Raw genomic sequence first — 18,622 nt, 5'->3', positions numbered from 1 at the left:
TTACTCAAGGGTGGGAAGCGGGGGGGGTCACCAGGCCTATTCGTGTTTCCGTTCCTATTTTTCTGATCGACTGAACGTCGTCGAAACGCACGCCGAGGGAGTTCTCCGTTTTTCATATCAAGAAACTTTTGAATCTGTTGCTGTTTTCAAACAAACAATGATTCCTATAAGCAGTTTTCATTGGGTTATTTCAAGGGATTAGCCAACTGTAGGTAAAGTATCCATAAATCTGTACCATGTGCTTGAACAACTATAAAACTATAAGTTCTTCATGCGCTCAAGGTCTGCCTAATCCGTTCGGCAATAAAACGATAAGATGTTTATCGTACTGTGGTAGCCCTGCATGACCTTGTTACCGACAAGGTTAAATATGGCCTACAGCCTAGAAAGGGGATCTGACCCAATGTTTATATGGAACCCGTCTCAATGTGAAAAGAAACGTTGTTGTGGACAGAACTCGGCGAGTAGGACTCATTTCGAGTAACAAGCCGTCGAAGTGATCGAATATTCTAAACAACGCAAACATTTCCCAAGAAAGGGATAGCAAAATTAGCTCGACTAGTCGTTGAAAACCTGTGAAAGATCAACATCAGAATTCAGTTATCATGGAAGAAGAATCCGAAGCTGTAAACATTGTGGCCATGGGTGATTCCATGTCAATGGATTACGGAGTTCTTATTGCCATAAATTCGACCATGAGTAGCAACTGTACTAGTCGATTCAAAAACGGTTGCAGTCCTCGTGAAAAACTACATTTCCGCTTTTGGCCAGGTACAAGTCTTTAATATCGTACTAGTATAGAGTTGCCTGTTGTGATGTCTTGGCAAGCGCAGTGTCGAAACAAAATATGATCTTTGCATAGCGCAGTGTAACCCGAAATGCGTGCGTTGATCGCCCAATCATTGCTACAAATAGCTAATCTGTTTGATTTGATGTGGAGGTAGCATTATAAATGAAAGTGTGTAACAGAGCACTTTGATAGTTCACAAATTGGAACTTTTTCATACATGCAATGAATGAAATTCATTACCATAAATTAAGTTACTAAAAATATTTTTAATGTCATAGTCTACATTCAGTTACCAAGTTTCCTAAGAATCATGTCTATGTTACAGGTGAAATTAACCCATCACAGACGTCCCAAGGATTGATGGCTTTAACCGTTATGCTGCTTCTGCTCTGCTTAGTTCTCACGTATTGCTGCTGGGGAACCTGTTGTAAGCTGATTAAACGGAGATCTACAAATAGGAGAAGTAGAAGTCAAACATCTTTTGATTCAAGCATCTCCTGTGCATCTGATCCGAGGTTGATGATGATGTGGTCTCTGCATCATCGTCACGAAATGTGTACACATCATCCGGAGACAACTGTCGCTTTAGATCCGCATCATAATCGCGTTTTAGTTAAACCAAGACCCCTGCGACCAGACGTTCCTCCGCCTCCTTATGATGCCCTTTTTGGGCAAGAAGTTAGCTATGCTCCTCCGACGTACAGCTCACTGGCATTAGATCAATCCCTGTGCCCAGTGAGTTTACGTCCGCAAGAAACCTGTGAATCGTCGGTTTCCTCTAGCCCGGTTGTCACCGTGCGTATTGAGAGGGAAGCGGAGATACTAGATGCATCGGGAGACGGTAATCGGGATGGCTCATTTGCTAGAAGTCAAAGCGTACCTGCCATTAGCAACAACCCATCTCAGAATAAGCCTGTTGGAATTATCTTTAGGATTGGAAACGATGATACTGGTACGTTTGAAGACGACCACGAAGTGGTGAACTGAAGATGATCGATAATCGCTTATTTTAACTAAATCAATTTTCAACTATTTTTTTTTGCTATCGTGTTTCTATAATTGGTCAATAATTTCGACTTGGCTATTTATGGCTACGAATGTTTGTTCAAGCTATTGTATAACTGTTGAGCTGTGTTGTGTTTAATATACTAAAGAATATTCTTACAAAATTCAAATCCGAACATAGTTCCATGCTCTAATAATCATAGGTTCGTAGCAGTATTAGTAAAAACATGGATTTGACGATATATCATTAGTGATACGAATAACCAATATTAATTGACTGTGTAACAGGAACCTAATGGCCTGCGGGGGATGGGGCTTAAAATAGAAACTTAAATCGGAAGGTTCATTGATATGTTTTGTAATCTCGGATGTCGTGAGAGGTGCATAAACACTGATCATTCATTGTCTCCCTTAAATCTCTTCCATGGAGTCAATGACGCCAGCTCTTGAAAAAGTGATATTTTTGACAATCATGAGTCAGTCAAAAACGTGTATGTATGCCTCAAAAATGTGTTTATACATCTTCCGAACCGCTGCTCTCTTGTTTATCCCAATCCCGCATGGACACTTCTGGCATGAAGTCGTCACGCAGAACACTCCATGTTGCCTCTTCCTGCTTGACGTTGGTTGGACGTTCAGCTTTTACCTGAAGTTGGACGTTAAGGGTGTATTTTATAACTAATAAGTCTGAAATGTTAATTACCTCTGCTTTGACACGCTTTCCGCCTTTTAAAAGTTCAAAGAAATCTTCTTTGTTTAGAGATTTCAATGCTTTTTCGCGTTTACGTTCTAATGGCCCTGCTTCCCTTAATTTGTCTTGGATTGTTTTCTGCTGAATTTTGACAGAATTGAACAACTGCACAACACCTCTAGTGGAAGCAAACATTTTAATTACTACATGTTACAGTAAACAATACCTGTAAAAACACTAGAGTTTGATTTGCACCTGAACTGGAAAATTTCATACCTGGTTGCTATTTTTGATAAAATTCTTTCTCGTTCTCTGTCTTCAGTGATAGATGGCATAACTCTTCCAACAAGATCCCATTCTTTCCTTCTTTGCCTTCTCAGCATTTTTTCTAAGTGAGCATTTCGCCTTACAACATCAGGATCCTCATTTTTTGTAATATTTTCTTTTTTTGTCTCTTCGACTTCAAATGATAAACTCTTTTCTTGTTGAGCTGAGATGATCTTCATTATGTCTGCATCTTTTTTGGCTTTCGATAGAATGACAGTTTTTTTTGTTTTTGGTTTGGAAGACTTGAGCACTTTAGACATGGCATCAGCCCAACCAAAATTTCCATATACGACATTTTTTCCATCTTGAGGCGTAACCGCTTTTTCACTGGAATCAGAATCAGAATTGCTTCCTTTTGTGTAGGAATCACCATCATCCGACGCGCTTGCCTCCTGTCCGCTTTCTAGATCATCATATTCTTCGTCAGAATCTAGCAGGTCGTCACAATCTATCGAAAATATTCTCTAAATATAATCAAATACAATTGACAAATAAAAATAATTGTTTTACCAATGGATTCCATATTTTGAACTTTGTGTTTCTCCACGTGAGTTGCAATGCTGTCTTCTTGAAATAGCAGACAAGTTTTGGCATTTCGATACTCGGTCTTAGTTAACCTGTTAATCGGAAGATGGCGTTTGTGTCAAAATATTCATGCAAATAATTAAAATATGTTTTACTTAAAATTTTTAAACAGCATTTGAACACATTTTTACATGAAATGTAACGTAGAAAAACAGTAATTTTTTTTACGTACTTTATAGTACCAACATTTCTACTTCTATCAACTATACGTATCTCTACGTGTTGTACGGAATGATGGGCAGTTACACTGTGTTTTATTTAAATAGACTCAGCCTAATACCATGAATTTCAAGGTGTAGAAATAGAACATTTTTCATGCGAATCTCAAGCAAATACATACTTAATCAGCGAAATCAAATTTTTTACATAAAACTCTTTGCATAGAGCTAGTAGCCATAATTTTAAATTAATTGTTGTATCTTAAAACAATATTTCTGTTTCTATTGCCCGCATTATAATACCGTCAATTCGCAACCCACCATTAATATTGAAATAAATAATTCCCAAGAGAAATTTCTGCGTCGCCATGAAAAATGCATAACTTCGAATCTACTGGACTAGGTCTTTTCTTTTTTTTTTTTTTTTTCCTTTTTTGTTTAGTTTACTATTATTAAAATATAAAGAATGGAAAGGTATTGTGATCTTGATCTCCCTACGGAAATAGTTGAGGATACTTTTGTAATTGATTTTCCCAAGAATCATCACATCCTTCATTCCCGTTAGTGCGGTACGACTTGTAAACCTGACTATTACTGTGAACATGACATATATCTTCGATTCAGACTATGTAGCTGATGCAGTCACCGCAAATGGTCATGCATTGACAATGAATCTTTCACGTACATGTATACAAACTGTACTATTATTGTTGTGTTGATTTGCTGAAAGGCTATCGCCAAATATGCTGAATGAGACGACCATATTGCACGACAGGTAAAAATGATAGGTAACCTTAAAATAACTGCAAGTTGCGTGTAGAATGGCCAGAAATATTCCCGACTGGATGTCAACCGATTGACTTCATCAGCTTTTGCAGCGTTCGAATAAAGTTATCGGTCGATGCTTTAGGAATGTATGATCCATTTTTTTAAGGATTCACTTACCCTTGCACCCGTCGTATGCGGTGGATATCAAGCATTCACCATTGGATGCCAATAGACGCATTCGTATACATTATACCATAGCTCTTGATGGACTCGGAGACCAACAAATTTTTATTTTCCATTTTGAGGGGAGCAAGAGGCGGGAGGAGATCTATGTGAGGGGCTAGAATAGAAAATGACGAAGGAAGGGTCTCAGCAGGACAGGGAAACTGAGAAGAGAATTATTAAATTCCCCTTCTGTTCTTTTCAATATTCTCCGGAGGGAACGTCGTTCTGCGGACGAAACGTGTCGAATAGAATAGAGATGGATTTCACGTATGGACTCACTATGCATGTATACACGTGATGGAGAGTTTCCTTTTTTTTATTTTCTTTTTTTTTTATTTTTTTTTTTATTTTTTTATTTTTTTAGTTTTGTCCCTCATACTTTTTTTTATATTATTCTCATGCAAAATGGCAACCCTCAGCCGTACATTATTGAGCTGTACCCCCCCAGATCTGATTTCCCCCTCTCTTGTGCTGTACCCGTTCAGCCTCGATGATGATTCTGTCCTGCTCGCATTTTATTCCGCTCTGGCCAAATTCAATTGAACATGTTCTTTGCCTTTTTTTGTACGTACGTACTGTACGTTATATTTCTATTTCCTTCAGTATTGTCCCCTGACGAATTCTATTTGATTATTACGGTCCTGTCCGCAAACGAGATCGCCACTGATGGCTGTTTCACCAGGCATCTGTTTTTTTTTTTGTTTTTTTTGTTTTTTTGTTTTATATTTTTATTTCCCGACTGCCACCTCTTTTCTTGGCTTTATCCATTCGCTTTTGAATTGTTCAATGATAGATTTGTAAGGCTGACGGAGGGGTTGAATCTTGGCGGTGTGCCGCATCCTTGATGGATTGTGAGTGCCAAGGGAACAATTGTTTTGACGCACTAGTCTCCAGTTTGCGATGTTTCTATTACATCTGTGTTGTATTGCAAGTTAGAGGAAAGCAAAGAAGAAAGAATGATGACAAAATGATTAAGGTCAAACGAAATTTCACGTCAACCCTCGTGCAAACCGCAAGAATCCTTTTGACAATTACAACCAGATTGCCAAGGTCCTTAGGGTCTTCAAACAGGTGCGTTTTCGTTCAAATGATGCAATGATGGAACACAATGTTTTTCTTCTTTCGTTCCCTCCCCCCCTTTTCCGTTTTATCTGCTTACTCCTCCAACGGCCGATGAAATCGATAACTTGGCAAATAATTCAACGATGACGATTTGTAAGCTCTGCGAAATGTACGTTTGAAATGTTTGAAGTGGTTACCTATTCATTATATTTAGGTATTTACCCAATAAATAAATCACCGACATAACTTTATTGAAATCGTAACAATAGATCCGACATTTTAAAAGAAATGTACAGTATACTACTGTATTTTTAAGACAAAAGTAGAAAGACCCCTTGATTGTATGAAATTGTTCACATTCGAATCATTTCAAGCTTTCTTTTGTTTGTTTGTTTGTTTTTTTGTTTTTTTTTGAATTTTTTTTTTCCATGACGTATCCCTTGAAAAAGGAAGAGCACTTGATTGCATGGGGTGGCCACCGTAGTTATCTGCATGCTAAAAAGATATAAGATCGTGTAATAGGCCAAACAATAGACGGTGGTGTCTTACTCCTTGGCATGTTTCAATCTCGACCGTAGCAAAATACACTGCCGGCAGGATTGTGCAATTATAGCGTAACAACCCGATCATTATGTCAAACGCTAACTTCCCTTCTCCGCTTCATATAGGCGAACATGCGGTGTCTGTTGTATATCGTACAACAACTAGGTAGACCTACTCTGCTTTTTTTGTTGTCTCTCCTCCACCTTCGTCCTCCCCCTCGTGTGCGGCATAATAGCTAGCTATATTCGTCCTTACCTGGACGGCACTTGGGTTCGTGTTTAATGCTCGTAACAGTGACGTACACTTCATATGTTCGTCATCAACAGATATTATAGCATCAACTTGCATGTCCGTGACTACGCGAATACCCGATGCTTGAGTGTCCGGGCTCCGTTCTGGTCTCCGCATTTATCAACAAAGTCCCAAATGAAGATCGGTTCATTATCTTATCGCTGCTTCATAATTGCGTAATGCACATCTTGTATTTCGTCTTCGAGTCTAATTTTGGTGGTTGGCTTTTCGTTGTTATTATTATTATTTTTTTGTTGGGGGAGGTCTTTATTAATGAAAGGAAGTGCGTACGAGCTATTAGGATAAATCTGATGTAGAAAATGGGAAAAAATAGAAACAAACTCGTAAAACTGGTTGGGGAGAAACAAAGAAGAGATAAAGAAGGAAAAAGGTTAGATAAAAACAAAAACAAAAAACACAGCTTTATTGTGTAAAGTGCTGGCACGTATTACTTTTTTGCCTCCAAAAATAAATGAGTGTGAGAGGAAGGAAGGAAGAAAAAGAGAAAAAAAACAAAAATAATACTAAGAATATTAAAGAAAAGATGGAGAATAAATATAATCCGCTACTTCCGTCTACTGTCATCCTCGGATCGGTAGTCAGTCGACGAGGGGTTGTGTTACGTCAAATATGTGCGGGATTAGCGATGGGGAAGGGCCAGTAAAGCGGACTGTGACAATCAGTCGATGGATTGTTGCTTACATACGCCAGGGTAATAATACGAACGGATACAGCAGCTTTGCATTTTATGTCTTTTGCTTGGAGCACACCACGGGTGTTGATTGGGAGGGAAACCACAATCCAATGCGGCGCTCTGTTAGCCTCCTAGATAAGATGGAGCCATTTCTTGCCAGTGAGTAATTACGTAACCAAGTTGACCGTCTAGATTGTCTGCCTTATCCATTGGATTGAATTTGGCTCTGGAAGGGAAGTTGCCGTTCTATACTGTCTCCTCCATTAGATCGGATGGGTTTGTGTACAACGAGTTCAGTTGCGTTAGAGGCGGTCATATTCTGTAGCAAGTAGCGGCATGATGTCGAAGATTGGCCCTTTACCAAAGCAGGCTGTAATAATAACTAATAACTGGGGTCGCAACTAGAAGAGCAGACACGAGAATCTCAAAGCGAGCCGATGCTAATAAGCTTATTGCGGCTGTCACATTTAACGGTCAACTTGCTTGCTCGATACAGTGTTGTAACGTGTACTACTCGAAACACACACACACACACACACACATATTCTAGCACGGTTCTTTGCCTTTTTCTCATTACTAAAGCTCTCTCGGTTAGACCCCTGGATTTGGAAGGCACTTATTGCCGTTGTCTGCCGTATATTCGGGTGCTTATTATTATTAACTTGGTGAGTAGACACGCCGCCAGCACGGCTATATCTTTCAAAGTCCCCCAGTAGTTCATCATAAAAAATGTTTAAAAAAAAAAAAAAAGGGGGAACGAGAAAGTAAAACGAAGTCAACAAATGTTTAGGAAACGCAACGTCGTTGTAAATGACGTAAGAAAGTCCATCGGCTGTGTTTAGTCATATAGTGTAGTGAAGCCCCATATATAGTTAAGGGCCATATTGTGATTGATTGGTTGAATTTATTCAAACATTCCGTCTTTTTCTCGTTTTATGAAATTTTTTTTCTTTAGGTCTTACACAGGACAAGAAAAGATAACCGTGAAGAAAAAATAAAACGAGAGGAGAAGAAGAGACATCGTTTGGTCTTCTCTTTTCACTCGATGGAGAGGAAGAACAAGGAACGGTAATCTGAAGAGGAGCCACCAAATGTCGTATTTGTCGTTGAAAGAATTGAAGAAAAAAAAAGAAGAGAGAACTCTAACCTATACCGGAGCCATATACTGGATACTATATATATATTTTTTTAATTTAATTTTTTCTTTTCTTTTTTTTTCTCTTGGGTTTTTTGTCATTTTCTCTTTACAAGCAGATAACTGAGGAGCTTTCGTTTTCATCTCTCTTTTCTAACTGTAAGTTTCGGCTGTGCAATACCCGCAACCAGCAGCTGGCTATTGGCCCTTGGTCAGAGCGACTCCGTTTGCTGGATATCATTCAGCACACTAGACGATGTACTCCCCTCCATCATTCCAGCGTGTTCACATACAATCCTCTTTGACTGTCTACCATTTTTTTCTTTTTTTTTTCATCAACATTGACCCTTTCTAATTTCTTTTGGCTTTTTGCCTCCCCTCCAGATTGTCCGACTTCAGAATTCAATTGAAGATTTGCCGACACGATTATGTACAAAATGCCAAGCTTTTATATTTTAAACGTTGTTTGATTTATTTCTAAAAAATACTGTGTATTGACCTACGTACGTATATATTATTTCTGTGTTGCCTCTAAATGTCCAGCTGCGTGTTGACGTGAGATGCATTGATCGTGTTCTAACAACTGGACGGTTGGTTATTTGACGCAATTTGGGCCTACGCGTTGTTTTCTCAGCAGTTAGCCGGGGCGGCATCTGATTTCCTTTTTGCTGTGATGTTTACTTTTTTTTTTTTTTCTTTTCGTCATCTAGCTGATAGGGTGGACGGCTTCTGACGGCTACTTCATTCTTCGGTTGCCGCCTCTCTCCCTTTTTATTTTTTATTTTGTTTTCGCCCTCCATTTATCAAGTATCAAGGCGTTATGAGAATATACAGAAAGGGACGTGTGTCCGTCCTCCGTCCGCGCGATACAAGACGAAAAAGCCTCTGGCAGAGAGAAGAGCTCAGCTTTGAATGACCATCCACCGGTGCTAAGAACAGGAGGAAGTTTGTCATCGACGAGGATGCTTTTTCTCTTGGAATTGCGCAGAGAAAAAAGAAAATCTCTTTCTTTTTTCTTGTTGTTGCTCCCCTCTCTTTTTCTTTAGTCTCTATGGTAGTCCCAAAAAAATAGGCGGGTCATTAAGGTCAGAGACGACGTGGAGGGGAGAGAAAGAGACGTAGCAAAAGAGAGAGGCAGCTGGTGGATGTTTCTCCAACATTTCGATGGCCAATGTGTGCGCATATACGTGTAGGTACTTCTCGCGTTTCTGGCTAAAGGAAACATATTTCTCTCCCCTCATAGCTCACATATATATATCAAACAAATTCCTGCCTACTACTACTACTACTACTACTATTCCTACTACTACTACTGCTGTACACCATACAGATATACGTATATATAGATATATATATAGATGCATGCAACATGGATACATATCCATGCGTTATGCGCATTTTCTCAGTTCTCTTGTTCATCTTTTTTGAGGGTTTTTTCGGACCCGGAGTTTTGACCGAAACGACCCCGCCTCTCCCACAGTTAAAAACGTATGAAAAAAAAGAAGGAAGAGGCTGACGATGGGGTCGACGAAGCTGAGGGGGGAATTCACCGACTGGCAAGAGTCATCTAAATAGATTGTCGTATCGTTTTTGTATAGGTATCCCTTATTTCCCTTGTCTGGCGTTGCTATAAACATTTTTTCAATTTCATATTCACTTCATTTTTGATATTTCTCATAGCAATCGACCCCCTCTTCTTTTCGATAGTAAAGCTTTTCATAATATAGAACGGGGAAAGAAAGAAGTGACCATGTGTGAGGCCAAAGAAGAAAAAAAAAAAAGAAGAAGGCGGGGTTCTCACAATTGCGTGACCTGTGTGAACGGAGACCGGTGTAGGGCGGACCGTGGCTATTCTTCATCGGGATCTTCCCAGGTCCCAACGGTGGACTTTGGTCGACGGGGTTAGGAAAATGCATAGCCGATCATAACGCCAAAACACATTGTATTCACTTTCGAAAAATGTTCGACTTTTGTTGGCGAAAGCCTCTTTTTTTGATTTGATTTTTGAATTTTCTTTTTTTTTTTTTTGTTCATTGCCTTTAGGGGGAAGGCATTCCGCTTTGGTCAACAGGGGTTTGTCAATGTTGATTCATAAATCGCTCATGACATTTGACCGAAAAGCCCCTCGCTTCTTTCGATTGGGAAAATGCGGCCACTTTTTCAAACTCCGCATTTATTCAACGGTTACTGGTAAGGCAGTGGGCGTTGCTCTCTCTGTCGTTCAACAAGAAAAAGAAAAGGGTCACTTGATGCTTTCTTGATTTCTTTTAACACTGTTGTCCATCTGACATAAACAGGCCAGCAATGGATCGTGTGCTGCTGTTTTTCCTTCACCGGAGCTGACCCACCTCCTTTTCTTATTCCTATTTTATTTATTGATTTTTTTTTTTTATTATTATTATTTTCTTTCGGCAACATGCTGCAGCATGGAACACGCGCAGTCTGACTATAGCCAAATCAGACGAATGTCTTTGATTCATCGATTGTGCGTGTGTAGCGGTGCGTGCTACTTGTGTAGCCCTACTGGTATTTCCTTCTTCTTCTTCGGCCAGCGTCTTGAAAGAAAAAGGGCACGACAAAAATAGGGTGGGACAAATGACTTCTTTGTGCGCCTGCCTGGAAGTAATGTCACGTTGGACACTATGGACAGTGTGCACTACATGGAACACCTTCAACTTCAGGCAATGAGCACTCGCTTTGGTGACCCTTCTTCGATTCGATCCTTTTCTTTAGTAGTTTCTCTCCGTATTACTGGCATGCCTTTCTCTGTTTCCAACATTCGGACGTAAATAGCAAAATTTCCAAACGGAAATAAATCAGAATCTCAGTCTAAATACATCGGCCTGACCCAAACGAAAGGCTTCCTCTCTTTCTTTCTTTCTTTTCTGCTTCCAAAACACGTCACTATTTTTTGAAAAAAAAAAAAAAGCGACCAGCCCCCTCTTTTTTTCTCCAATAGCGATTGCATAAACTATGACATTAGAATCCTTGGACTTGCGAAGAAAAGAATAGATTTCGTTCTCTTTTGTCATTGTTACGAAACGAAACGTCAGCCGACAGTGTTGGCTATTGAAATTCAGAGAGACGAACAAGCGCAACATGTATTGACCAGATAAATATCGATACATCAGCGGTGCACTCGAAGGTACTTTTATTTCGATTTGCGCTCTATTCTGTTCCCATGCAACAGTTTGTGTATTTTTATTTATTTATATATATTTTTTCAAAATCTTTTTTTGTTTATATATTGTCCATCTAGAGCAATACACACCGCGACGGGCAACTGCTACTAAAAATGAAAACGAGAGGGGGGAATATTTCTTTGACCAGCGCCCCCTTTTCTCGCTTTGGCCACGGCTCTTTAGCCGTTTAGTTGCGATACATTTCGAGAAAACACGACACAAAAAAAAAGGAAAAAAAAAAGACGGAACAATGGAAAACGTACCGGACCCATCTCCATTTAACAAATGAGGTCGTTTCCCCCCCCATTCTTCATTGACAACAGATTCGCGGTAATATAGCCAAGTAGTGGGTATTTTCGGCGGCATATACGTAACGCCGTAAACGACGAGTTAGCGGACCACGGTGGGGGGGAGTTCCTGCCAAAGTTTTTCACACGGTTTATGTCCTAATCTGTTGCTTTTTGTTGTGTGTCTCTCAACGATAAACGACGGTCCAGCCAACCGTTTGTCATAGGACTGTGCAAAACTCCTCAGTTTTCCATTCAAGGAACACGTAAAAGACCGAAAAAAAACAAAAACTGCCAAATTACATAATAATTGCTTGCTATTTTAACGATCATTGCATCTTTTCCAAGTTTTTTTTATTTTATAATTCTCCGGAAAAATCTCTGTACAGAACACGATGCATTTGTTTTGATAGTAGCTGTTTAAACATAAACGAACTGTTCTCTCACGTTTAGCCTCAAGGCTCTGTTGAGGTCCCTTCGAACTGATCAAAATCACTTGCGTAGTCTTGTACAAACAACCCGCTACTTTTAATGGCCTTTCTTATTGGAGGATACTTTTGGGTTTGACTCTGTAAACTTTCACTTCGTAAAGAAAATGATTGTCTAAAAAAAAAATAAAATAAAATAAACAAAACAAAAAAAATAAGAAAACGAAAAGAAAAAGGGATTGTATCGGCAAGCTGGGCTGCGCTGGGCTTCGCTGGGCTGGTTTCTTCCGGATGTTAATAGAGATGTGGTGCGAAACTTCCCGCTGCGATCGTTGCTGATGTTCAATCTCACGCCATTCGGTGAACTTGAGGCGGGCCAATCTACCTGGAATCGGTCATCATTATCACGAAGAAAATTTATATTCCGCAATCGTACAAGTCACCGTATGGAATGTGAAATTTATTGGAGGTTTCACCCAAAGGTCAAGGGAAAAAAGAAAAAAAAACGCGTCGCACCACACACACTCCGGATTTTTATTGCGAAACATGCGGCACAAAATGTCCCCCAGTCCTCCCAGAGTCTGGGACGCTCTCGAAAAGTTTCACGCTTTTTAAAAAAGAAAAAGAAGATGGGAAAAAAAAAAGTGAGACAAGAAAATCACAGGTTTTCTGCCTCTTTTTACTTCATATTCATTTTATTTTTATTTTTTTTTTAATTTTTATTTCACAGATTTCCATACATTTTCCACAAAAGATGGGGAAAAAAAACAAAAAAGAAAGTCATTCGACTGTTCTGACGTCAAGTTATAATTAACTTGGGCGTCGGAGGTTGAAGGATCCTGTGGCCGGCCGACGAGCCTGCGAAGCTGAAGAGAGAGAGAGGGGGGAATAGGCGGACGGAAAGAATTACGTATACACTTTGACTTTAGCGTACAACAGTATATACACTGGCACTAACTAAAAGATATAGTACTCCGAGGCGAACCCCCATTTTTTTTTTTTTTTTTTAAAGGGGTAGTTGATTGGTTGGTTCTTGGTTTTCGTGATGGTTGTTGGCGGTCGCGGTTATATACTCCAGTAGTTCTTCATTCTCTCTTCCTTTTTTTTTTTTTTTTTTTCTTTTTTTTCTTAGTTCCTGACCCCCACCATGCCTTCACGTACCTCCCCAAGAAGGAATGTTTTTTTCCGCAAGACTCCCGCGCAGCCTAAAAAGACTCTCACACACACAGTCATGTCCCTTATGTTGTTCTTTTTTTCTTTCCCCATTTTCGTTCCTCGGCCGCTGTTTTATTTTGGTTCACCACAGATGTCCACAAAAATGGACTCCCTCAGTCCCTTCGCGCACATACTGGAAGAGAAATAAAAAAAAAAAAGAAAGAAAAGAAGTAGAAGTAGAAGTCACTGGAACACGAAGGAAAGAACGAAAGAGACACACGAGAAAAGACTAGAGAGGGAGGGGGGAGGAGATGAAGAGCAAGACCAGCAAACCTTGTGTTGTTATCCTCCACGAGGGGGGGAGGGTTGGACGACATAAGAAATTGTCACGCGGACGTTCAGTTAAGGAATGTAAAAGAAAAAGGCCGTTTGGAACGAACTAAACGATGCATTGCGTTACCGCCGAATGTCTGCTTGCTTTTTACTTCCCCGTGTCTTTTTTTGGAGAAAACAAAAAAAAAATAAAAAATAAAAGAGGGAGAAGCGAGAAGTAAATCAGACTGATACTTGGAATAAGGGTTTTTTTTTTTAAGGGGGGGAGGGGGAGGGGGTAGCTGCGTGCAACTGCGCACGCTTCGTCCATCAAAAGCCAACTTGATTTCGTTTGTTGTCTGTGGCAGATCCGTAATGGCCGCGCAACGCGCTTCAAATTGAGGAAGGAAGTCCATCATTTAGTAGACGGGCCTTTATTTGACGGTCGGTTGTCTCTAGATGAAAGTAAAAAAAAAAGGAATAATAATCTAAATACACAGAGCAGTCAGCATTACGTATACACGATAGATACGGGTCCGCGAGGTGCCAGCACCTAACGCCAAACCTAACAAAAAAATAATAATAAAAAAAATAAAAAAATAAAATAATAACCAAACAAACGTAGAAGAAGGACATTTCTCAACCTGCGGGTCAATGAGAATAACCATTCCGTGATAAGATGGAAGAGAGAGAGAGAGATGGACGACCGGAAAGGGATGGAACGAGATATAATAATCTATTTGCGAGCGAGTGAGGGAGACCGAAACAAACAACACACACGCACACACACACACACACAGAGTTACATATATACATACATCATACATACAACAACAAAAAACATAGATAGAAGGAGAGAGTGAGAGAGAGAGAGAGAAAAAAAAAACGGAAAGTGGGGGAGAGGTTTGTTACGACAACGTCATGCAGAAGTTGGGAGTCAAAAAGAAGGAGAATATATAAGAATAAGAAAGACGGGAGGAGAGAAAAAAAAGAAAAAAAAAATAGATGACTGTAGCACGGGACGAGACGCTGTCGACGCCCGTTGAGGACGCTTCGCTTGGGCTCCATGTCAAAGGGTCATTATGCAGCACGTGGGAAGCATTTCCGGTGGCAAAGCCCAACGCCTATATCTCTCGGCCCCTCTCCCGTCTGCCACGGCCCCCACTTTGGCTTCAGACCAGTCTTTTTTTTTTCCAACATCCTCTTCTTCTTCTTCATCCTGCTTCGTCCTCCGGGAGGAAGAAGAAGAAGAAAAAAAAGGGAACGAGAGGAACAGAGAAAAAGACACACACACACACAAAATCACGATACCAACAGCTTTGCTCATCCGCTTCCCTTCGTTTCAATCCCAAATCTTCCTCCCCTTTACTACACTCTGTCTACTGACTCCTCCGTCTCCAAACGATTGTCTTTTATAGATTAACTTTTTTTTTTAAACTCTGTGCCTTAAGTTGCTGGTTTCTTTTAAAACTTCGTCACGAAAAAATACAAAAAACAAAAAAAACGAAACAACAAAAACAAAACCTGTCCTCTGATCTGGCGGTGGAAAATGGGCCTACTTATTTTAATTGAATGACGTCATGTCATTGAATCATCCGGTCTTTTGATTTAATGAGCTATAACAAGCCAGTACAGCTGGTAGCTCGGTAACCGTTATAAAGCTCACACAACGCGCCATTATAGCAATCTAATTACATTACAATTTAAGGTCGTACGGCGTTCGTATATTTTTACCTCCCCCCCCCCTCCCCCCATCGTCAAAAGGAACAAAGTCGACAAACTCCTTTCGCTTCGATACTTTGCCGAATGCTACCAAAGTTACAATATAATAACAAGTAATGATGTCCCATCTGCCATCTGTGCAGGCGCAAGGTGAACTTGTAAGTTTTTTGGGTTTTTTTTCGATGACTTCACGCCTTTGAAAGGCACAATGTCTTTACATGCTCAATCTTCATTCTATCTTACGAGCTACGAGATTCGATAGCGTGAAACTCTGATTTGCCAGTGAAACTCTGATTTGCCAGGCCAGAGAAAATAACAAGTTTATAACTTATAACTTGCGTTGTTTGACTTCGAATGCATTTTCTATTTTTAAGCGAATTCATGCACATCTCGGTATAGACTATATAGTTCATCAGTCCAAGAAACGATTTAATATGATGAATTTCTGCACAGACTCTGTTCATTAACTGATAGAACAGCTCTATTATAATATTCATTTTTAAAAAGGGATTGCAGACCACGTGTAGGGTGGTAGCGGTAACACAATTTTCGAATTCAATCGCAATAATAGAGGTCTTGTGTAAAACATGTTATTAAACAGTCCATCAAATAGTAATACTCGAATAAGAATGAATAATTATCCGAGACGAAAGAGTCCGGCTGCTTGGCCGTGTCCTTTTTTATTTTCCCGTTTCACATCCATGTCGGTCTTTTCTATTTTTGTAGATGCGCGGGGGTGTTGAAATGAGAGGGAGAATACGGGGGCGAAGGGACGAACGGGCCGAACAGAGAAAACCAGGACAAAAAAGGAAGAAGTTTCTGAAATAGATATAGAGCTGACCCGTGCCGTCTCCAGCATGCCCGGTCTGAACGACCGAAAGAAAGCCAAAGAGGATAGGATGGAACGCTGTGTCAAGTCATGTCGAGTCCATGTCGACTGATGCCGTTCGTTTCTTAGCGCACACGTGGGCCCTCGGCAGCCCTTATATATCTATTTTGTCCGCCCTCTTATTCGACCTCTCCTATACCGAGTCACTTCTTTAACGCCCAATCGTGCGCCGTTCAACTCCCGTTCACTTACATCCAGCGTCCAGCAAACGTCCCCTTTATTATTATTTGATTTGATTTTTTCACTTTCCAAGTTCAAATCTTGGCCGATGGCACTAGGAAAACTTCGAGCAGATTGAAACGTTATAAAGGACGATAAGAATCTGGTTGAAGAGCAAAGCGGCGGGATGACAACTGGCAAATGTTTTTGTTGTACAGGCAATAGGTTATACTGGGCGCGGATAATCCACAACAAAAATAAACGAAAGACAAGAAATGACCACGCGATTTTGATTTCTTGTTCGACGTCTGTTTTTGGGCAAGATCCTGGTCGTTGGTCGTGTTGAACAACGACGTCACTTACCGTACATGGTAAAATCCTTAAATATGCTTGAGAGGAATTGGGAAAAAATAAAAGGGGGCCCTACCTCGATTGGGACCTTGTATTCAAACTGGGCACTGGCAGTTTTTGAATACGACGCTAAACGTAAAGTTACACCAACTGCTTTTTAATTGAAAAAAAAAAAAAATAGAAAAATAGGACGTCGGAGTAGATTCTCCACATATACCGACACACAAAAAGAGAAAATTATAAGAGAACCTTTTATCCCGTCCTGATTGAAAAGAACTCTGAAAATTTGTTTTTGAAAAGAAATCCATTTTTTTTTTTGTACCCATTGCCTTGCTTTTTCATTGAAATGTGTGTATCGGAACTCGTTCTTGCATTCGGTCACACAGAGTATCTTTTTATGTTTAAAAAAAAAAAGTCACCCCCTCTCTGGCCTCTATTACCTTACTGTATTTTCCTGCTATCCTTCCAACAAAAAAAAAAAAATCGGCTCTTGTGTGTACTTAACAAAAAAAAAGGATAATGAAGTAAAAAAAAAAATGTCTGGATACAAAGGGAAAGGCTGGATACCGTATTGAAGAACAGATCGTCCATTTAATGCGGCTTTTTGTGTGTGTGACCACCGAAGAGTTTCAGAGACGTCCGTCACTCAGGGAGATGGATAGCGAGAAAAAAAAAAAAATTTTATTTTATTTTATTATTTTTTTTCTAAACCCATCAGATCTTGATCCCTTTTTTTTATATTTTCAATCCCTCCCATCTATTTTATAAAGAAAAAGAAAGAGAAAAAAAAAACTGCTATTATCGGTGTGGGGTTGCAGGGTTGCTGTGTCGAGTTCTCCGATCAAATAGGGGGAATTTTGACGCAACTCTTCTGCGTTGTAATATGAAAGAAAAAAAATCAATTTTTTCTTCTCTCTTCGAAGGTGATGGACAATAGAAACTCTTTTTTTTTTTTACCTCCTTTTATCCCTTCTACCCAGTGAATGCGCGTGACTGTTTCCCAGGCCTTTTTTTTTCTTACATTTTTTTTTTTTAAACATAAGAGATATTATATATCTTCACTAGTACACTACCGTGCTATTTCGGAATCCGCGGAAGGGGAGTATGCGTACTGGATAAAAAAAAAAAACAAAAAAACGTGAGGGTAAAGAATAAAAAGAATAGAAAAAAAATAATAAAGAAGAAAAGGGTGCAGATCCGTTTTTTTTTTGTGTGTGTTCAAAGGTTCCCTTGATCGGCGTATAAACCAAAGAGTTTAGAAACCTTTGGTGCATGTGCGTGTGACAAGGTAGGTCTACTGCCTGTGTGTGTTATTATGCCGACATGAGCCTCTGAATTGAAGATGACCATAAGGGGACTCTCTTTTTGTGTGTGTATTGTTATGTTTTCGGGAAGGGGAGAACGTAGAAAATCGGGGGTCCCGAGGACTCCACCCCGGTATATTTTTTGTGCGTTGCATTCTGACAGGCGAAAAATTCTTTCAGACAACCCCCTTCTACACTGAATGTTCCGACATTTTCTTGTTGCGTCACACAACTTTTTCTCCCAGGTTTTTTTCAACAAATTTTTTTTTTTTCCCCTTCCATATATTTTTTTTTTTTTCGATCATCGGAAAAGGAGAAAGGATCGGATTATACCGGCATTTTCAAATCCATCGTCCACCTGGTCTCACGTAGCCCTACTTTTCCTTCAACAGATATTCTCTATTCTTTCCTCTCCTTTTTTTTTCTCACAAACTTCATTCATTCTTTTCTTCTTCTTATCTTTCACTTTGTTGTCCCCCCAATCTTCCATTTTTATTTCATTTTTTTTCTTTCAAAACTATTATTTGAAAGTGTGTTGCGTCATGCAATCACAAAATAA

The 18,622-nt window shown here is 39.7% G+C and overlaps 2 protein-coding genes and 1 long non-coding RNA gene across 3 annotated transcripts; 1 reads left to right on the top strand and 2 right to left on the bottom strand.

The window, feature by feature from the left end:
* Positions 1-56: 56 nt before the first annotated feature.
* LOC116917416 lies at positions 57-2,116 on the top strand. The gene is made up of 3 exons (XM_032922876.2): positions 57-212; positions 283-771; positions 1,116-2,116. Exons 2-3 carry the CDS (start codon positions 606-608, stop codon positions 1,775-1,777), a joined length of 828 nt encoding a protein of 275 aa, XP_032778767.1. The 5' UTR covers positions 57-212; positions 283-605; the 3' UTR covers positions 1,778-2,116.
* Positions 2,117-2,272: 156 nt separating this feature from the next.
* On the bottom strand, positions 2,273-3,443 carry LOC116917415 (RRP15-like protein). Its single transcript, XM_032922875.2, has 4 exons — positions 3,324-3,443; positions 2,763-3,261; positions 2,499-2,664; positions 2,273-2,441 (listed from the first exon to the last, which is right to left on the bottom strand). Exons 1-4 carry the CDS (start codon positions 3,334-3,336, stop codon positions 2,310-2,312), a joined length of 810 nt encoding a protein of 269 aa, XP_032778766.2. The 5' UTR covers positions 3,337-3,443; the 3' UTR covers positions 2,273-2,309.
* A 9,421-nt stretch (positions 3,444-12,864) lies between these two features.
* LOC123469782 lies at positions 12,865-14,983 on the bottom strand. The gene is made up of 2 exons (XR_006643144.1): positions 14,283-14,983; positions 12,865-14,203 (listed from the first exon to the last, which is right to left on the bottom strand). It is a non-coding gene; the product is annotated as an uncharacterized LOC123469782 (long non-coding RNA).
* Between the last annotated feature and the right edge of the window lie 3,639 nt (positions 14,984-18,622).

Source organism: Daphnia magna, linkage group LG2 (genome assembly GCF_020631705.1).
Source record: "Daphnia magna isolate NIES linkage group LG2, ASM2063170v1.1, whole genome shotgun sequence".
NCBI lineage: Eukaryota > Metazoa > Arthropoda > Branchiopoda > Diplostraca > Daphniidae > Daphnia > Daphnia magna.
This window is presented reverse-complemented; position numbering and strand designations above follow the sequence as displayed.